Here is a 6,054-nt window from a genome sequence, read left to right as displayed (position 1 = left end):
CTTCCGAGTAATACGTGGCTCTAACCCCAATAGATTAGCTATATATCTGCATCCAATCCAATGTTCAGCCCGTAGAATACCCGCACGATAAATCAAAACAATATAATCATCAATTTGCTTAAAGATTCTAGAGGCCAATATGTGAATTACTCTGTGTTTGTGCTCATTCCTTGATTTCCAAAAAAACCAGATAATAAGAAAAAAAATCAGTTCCGGGATTTGTCCACCCTTCCTCCAAACCAAACCCACCCTCCAATTATTAAAATTGTGAGGGTATTGAATAGCAAAGTCTCAAGCATAATGACTCCACACCATAGTCGTCGGAATACTCAAGAAAAATATATGATTAAAAGTCTTCTGTCCCCGACAACACTGACATATCGAAGCCAAAGACAGCCCTCGAACCTGAAGAATTAATATCATCAATGGGTAACCTCCTACAAAACCATCTCCAACAAAAAATAGAGATGGAAGGGTGAAGGAGCTTGGGCCTGCAGCCATTAAACCAATCAATATCTGGTTTATTACAACGCACCACCTCCCAAGAAGATTAAGTAGAAAAACTGCCACTAGTGGACTTCTTCCAAACAGCCCTATCCAAATCCGTCGAATGAATGGGAACCTCCATAATTTGACAAGCTACCTCTTCTGAAACAACAAGGAGAAGTTTATCAAGATTCCAGCTTCTCTCATCACAAAACCAATTAAATTTCCTGTCCTCCTGTCCCTTAACAGGGACCAACAATACCAACGGACCTTCTGATAACCAAGAATCAAATCAGAAACTGATATTTCCATCACCAATGACCCAACCAAGATCCATTTCATCTCTTTTTCTTATCTTCATCATCCTTCTCCAAGTGGGGAAAACATTCTGAAGAAGATTAACTGCAGCGGGTGGTGATCTCTTGCAATATCTACTATGTAAAAATCTGCTCTATATAGAATCCACCGTTTTGAATCGTATCCAAAGTTTAATAGAGAATGATGTCACTGAATCCTTTAGTCTCCGAATACCCATATCACCTTCTGAAATAGGCAGACATAATTTCTCCCAGGCAATCCAGTGAATATTTTTATCCCCTGTTTTGGATCCCCAAAGAAATTTAGCGCACAACATTTCCAACCGGTGAAGAACAGTTCCAGGAGGTTGTAAAACCTGTAGAAAATAAATCGGCATTGAGCATAACATACTTTTGATTAAGACCAGCCTACTCCCAAAAGACATCATTTTCGATTCCAACACCTGAAGCTTCATGTTGGCACAGACAATCAGATTATCAAAATAAGAACTCTTCCTAGGACCCAAGAACAAAGGCCCCCCAAGATACCGTAACGGCAAATTGTCTTCACCAAATCCTGTAATAGAATAATAACAACCCATCCTCTCCACTGAACAATTTTTCGAAGTACTCTTTGCATTGTTAATGAGTTGGCCCAAGCATTGCTAATGAAACAGGAAATCACGTAAAATCTTCACGCTCGGAATCGCACCATTAGAGAAGATAATAAGATCATTTGCATAAGCCAAGTGAGATAAGATGATAGGCCGACCCGTGTGATAAACCAATTTCTTTTGCCTCTGAAAAAGGTTGTCCAGCCCACAAGACAAATACTCTGCAGCAAGAATAAATAATAGTGAAGACAGAGGATCACCCTGTCTGAGACCCCTCTTAGAAGCAAAGAAACCTGATATATTGTCGTTGATATTAATCGAAAACCAACAATTACTGATACAACGCTGAATCTGATTGCAAATCCATCCCGAAAATCCCAGAGTACTGAACATATTCATCAGAAAATTCAAATTAACTCTGTCAAAAGCTTTAGCCATGTCAATCTTGAGAATAATGTTGCCCTCCCTCGATCTGTAGTTGAGATGATTCACCATATCCTGGGCCATCAATATGTTATCAAAAATCACTCGACCAACAACAAATCCACTCTGAGATGGTGATATAATCCAAGAAAGGATCGGCCGCATCCGCAGAGAGATAATCTTGGTTATGATTTTATTACTGACATTGCAAAGGCTAATCGGTCTAAACTCAGACCACTGCTGCGCATCAACACTCTTTGGAATCAAAATAATAGTAGTTGTTGTAATACTTCTGGGAAGTGGAGAACCACTCCAGAAATCATGAACTGCATCGATAACATGTGCCTTAATGATCTCCCAACAAGCTCGAAAGAACCCAGCTGAAAATCCATCTGGACCTGCAGCGCTGTCCTCATGAATAGAAAAAACACAATCTCTTACCTTTTCCTCATCAATAAGATTCATAAGAGCCGTGTTCTTTTCTGCATTAACTAATGCTGGAATGTTCTCGAACTCTGCTCTGTTTAGAGGTGAATATTCCCTTGTCAATAAATTCTCAAAGAATCAAACCCCTGATTCTTGAATTTCCGCCTGATTCTCCAAAGCTACCCCATTCTCCCACACTCTAAAAATTTTATTTTTAGCTCTACGCCTGTTAACCGAATTATGGAATAGACTGGTATTTCTTTCTCCTTCAACAGCCCACCTGACATATGCTTTCTGTTTCTAGAAAGCTTCCTCCATCGATAAAGCTAAAGCCAGCTTCGATTGAGCTAAAGCAAGTGACTCTCTGTTTTGATCCGAAGGCAAAAGATCAAAAAACTCCTCAGCCTGTTTAGCAGCTGCATCAAGAACATTAATTTTGTCATGAATGTTACCAAAGACTTCCTTATTCCATCATTTAAGATGACCCTTAAGCCGTTTCAATTTAATCACCACGGGTCAGACCCCTAGCGTAACAGGGGTTATTCCAATTCAGCCTAACTGTCTGGGAAACCTCAGGGTGCTGACGCCACATATTCTGGAATCAAAAAGATCCAAAAGGTCGTGGCATATTTGGAGCCGAAATCAGCAGGGGACAATGGTCTGAAGAGCCCCAATGAAAATGTTCAGCCTTGAAATAATTAAAATGATTTGCCCAAGATGAAGATAAAAGCACCTTGTCCAGCATCTTCCAAATTCTAGAATTTGTCCAGGTAAACTTGGACCCAACAAACCCAGCATCAGTCAGGCCAACATCAGTAATGAACTATGTGAATTCATACATACCTCCTGGACGACTAACCATGCCGAGAGAATGTTCATCGGGTTCTGCAATAATATTAAAATCGTCGCCCACCATCCAAGGACCTCCATCTTGCGGTTTACAGTTCAATAAACCCTCCCAAAGAATTCTCCTTACACTCCTGTCACAACTGGCATAGACAATAGTCAAAAAAATATCTATCGGGAAGAGCCTAGAGAAAAGCTTCATATGAAGAAACTGATCATGATCTGTCACCACTGAAACCGAAACCTCCCCTGAGTGATAAAACCAAATTTTACTACTAGCATTAGACAGAACTGGCGAGAATCCAAAAATTTTATTCCGCCATTCCTGATCAAGCTGTCTCTTAGGTTCTATAATAGCCATAAAAAGAAGTTGAGTTTCCTTCAGAAACTTAATCCGTCTCTGAGCTGACTTATTCTCAATACCTCTAACATTCTAGATTGTACCAATCACTGAGAAATATCGGACGGAATAGAATCAAGCTTGCTTATATTACCTCTATTTCCAGACGCAGGAACCGATCTAGTTCTCTTCGGAGGTCTAATTGTCCTCTCTTTGTATATTTTTCCCTTTCCGGAACAGCATCTGGAACAGCATCTGGAACAGATTCAGGAACATATTCCAGAAGCTTAATACACTTTATCACCCCACCCTCTGAATTATTTGGCATTTCCTCATTCAATGACACCTCCAGCGACTTCTCTTGCTCACCTAAAGCATCATGCGAGCCTTTATATAGAACCAAAACATTATCACTGACTTCTTGATCCAGCTCGATATCCACACCTATTTGATCAACCATCTCAGCACCCGTTGCATCAAGGTTCACCGCTGGTTCCAAAACCCCCTGATGGGCTAACCCATTCTGCACACTCTGGTGTTGCTCTTCTAAACCATCCCAACAATCTTGGACAAACACCCCATTTACCCAAGAACTCTGCCATAAACCATCCAATCGATTGGGTACTAAAATATTTTGAGAAATATCCAAATCTCTAGCAAGCACCCGATCATTAGCAAGATTGTCCACCTTAGGATCAAACTTGTCAGAAGCTTCTCCCTGCTGAACATCCAAGGAATTAGGGACCAAACCTGATACACCATGATCTTTATTGACCAAAGCCTCCTCAGAAAGATAAGTCATTAAAGGATCAAATTTGTTAGATTTTTGTAATCCCTGATCAGGCATCAGACTCCTAGGATTACCTCCATTTGAACTTGAAGGGTCATGCAATGATGGACTCCTAACATCCAAGCCTTCACCCACCTTCTCTTTTCCTTTCTTCGAACCCACCTGTTTCCAAACCAACCTCCGAGCATCTGAATTATCACCTTTTTCTTTCGAACCAAGCTTGTTTTCCTCTACCCTAGCAAATGTTTCTTTCGACCTCTTTTCATTGATAACAGTCCTCAAGTCCGCCAGATTTTTTGCTTTTGAAGGAGGCCATGGAACACGAACATTCACAAAACACTCATCCACTCCATGCCCAATGTGACAACAATATGTACAATACTTTGGAAGGCTCTCGTAAATAAATCTTTGATCGATTATCTTGTCACCGAGCCCAATAAATATATGATCATGCCTCGGTTTCAATAAATCTAATTCAACACATACCCTGGCCAACGTTAGAAGTTCCGATTTGGATGTCAACTCATCCATTTTCAGTGGCTTTCCAACCAAATTTGCTACTGAATATAACTGTTCTTATTCAATAGTGAGATAGGCAGATCCGGGAACCTTACCCAAATCGGAAAGATCAAGCTCTCCCTCTGGTAATCAAATTTTGGAGTCCATTTGAAGACACGCAGCAAGTGTCCTTGAAGGAACCATCGTCCCTTACCCCAAAATCGAGCTATGTCCTCCTCCAACTGGAAATCAATGAACAGGAATCCTGGACGCAAGAATTTCACCACGTATGGGCCCGAAAACCCTACTACTGTAAATTCTTGCAGCGTCCGATCTCTTGATGGCCAGCCACCGAAAAATTTTCCAATCAAAGCATTCGTGTAAGCTTTCTCCATTTCGCTTGTTTCCTCCTCAGAAAAGAAAATGCCTGGTTTATTCTTGTAAAATACCGTCGGCTTGGAAGGCAGCAATGATCCTTCTCCATCTAAAAAACTTTTCTGCATCGTTCTTTGAGAAGAAGAAAGAAAAGCAGCAGCGTTCGACTTCCTCCCACCATCCGATGGTTTAGGCTCAAGCGCCGGCAAGCCACTGTGGGTGGATGGGTCGAACATAAGGTTTGTATGTTCATGGGATTTTGTGGGTGTGGAATTCATGTTTCCATTCTTTTTGTTACATAATGATAATAACAATAATAAACATAAATATAATAGATGGGTTCGATGAAACATGGGAAGCTTTCCTTTTTCTCTTTCTGTCTTCCCAATCTTGAATCTATGATGACCTAAGGTAGCAAATGTAGACACATTTTGGTTCTACCTTCATACAATACCACCACTTTGTACGTTTTTTGAGTAGTCCAATCTATATATGTTCGTCTTCACTTAACTTACCACCTTCAATATTACCTATTGTTTCAAGAAATTGCTATTCACATTCGTTCATGGTTTGTTCTGGAGCTAAATAAGAATTATTTTATGATCTCTTAATATCCCTTCAAATATTTATTAGTGAAAATAAGTTACACGTGTTTTTGGGTACTTACCTTGTTACTTCCTTTAAAATTTATGATAATTATTTAGAGTTTTTAAGTCCTACTTCACAAACCTTAAAATCTGAAGTTTCATATTTAAATAATCAGATTAGTACGATCTGTCTGTAAAAGATTTCATATATGGACACTAATAAGTGATTTCTTGGTCACGTAATATAATATGCTTAACATTCATAAAATTAATATCTCGGAGTAAGAAGTTGACATATCCTTAATTTTTGAATAAAAAAGTAAATTGTAGAAATCGAAACTAATTGACCAGATTAGAGTTTAATTCATAATGA

The 6,054-nt window shown here is 39.5% G+C and overlaps 1 protein-coding gene across 1 annotated transcript; it reads right to left on the bottom strand.

Moving 5' to 3' along the window:
* Positions 1-525: 525 nt before the first annotated feature.
* On the bottom strand, positions 526-5,366 carry LOC140864961 (uncharacterized). Its single transcript, XM_073269417.1, has 2 exons — positions 3,586-5,366; positions 526-3,234 (listed from the first exon to the last, which is right to left on the bottom strand). Exons 1-2 carry the CDS (start codon positions 4,750-4,752, stop codon positions 3,229-3,231), a joined length of 1,173 nt encoding a protein of 390 aa, XP_073125518.1. The 5' UTR covers positions 4,753-5,366; the 3' UTR covers positions 526-3,228.
* Positions 5,367-6,054: the final 688 nt, after the last annotated feature.

Source organism: Henckelia pumila, chromosome 4 (assembly GCF_033568475.1).
Source record: "Henckelia pumila isolate YLH828 chromosome 4, ASM3356847v2, whole genome shotgun sequence".
Taxonomy (NCBI): domain Eukaryota; kingdom Viridiplantae; phylum Streptophyta; class Magnoliopsida; order Lamiales; family Gesneriaceae; genus Henckelia; species Henckelia pumila.
The sequence above is the reverse complement of the archived record's forward strand: the minus strand, read 5'-3'. Positions and strand labels throughout refer to the sequence as shown.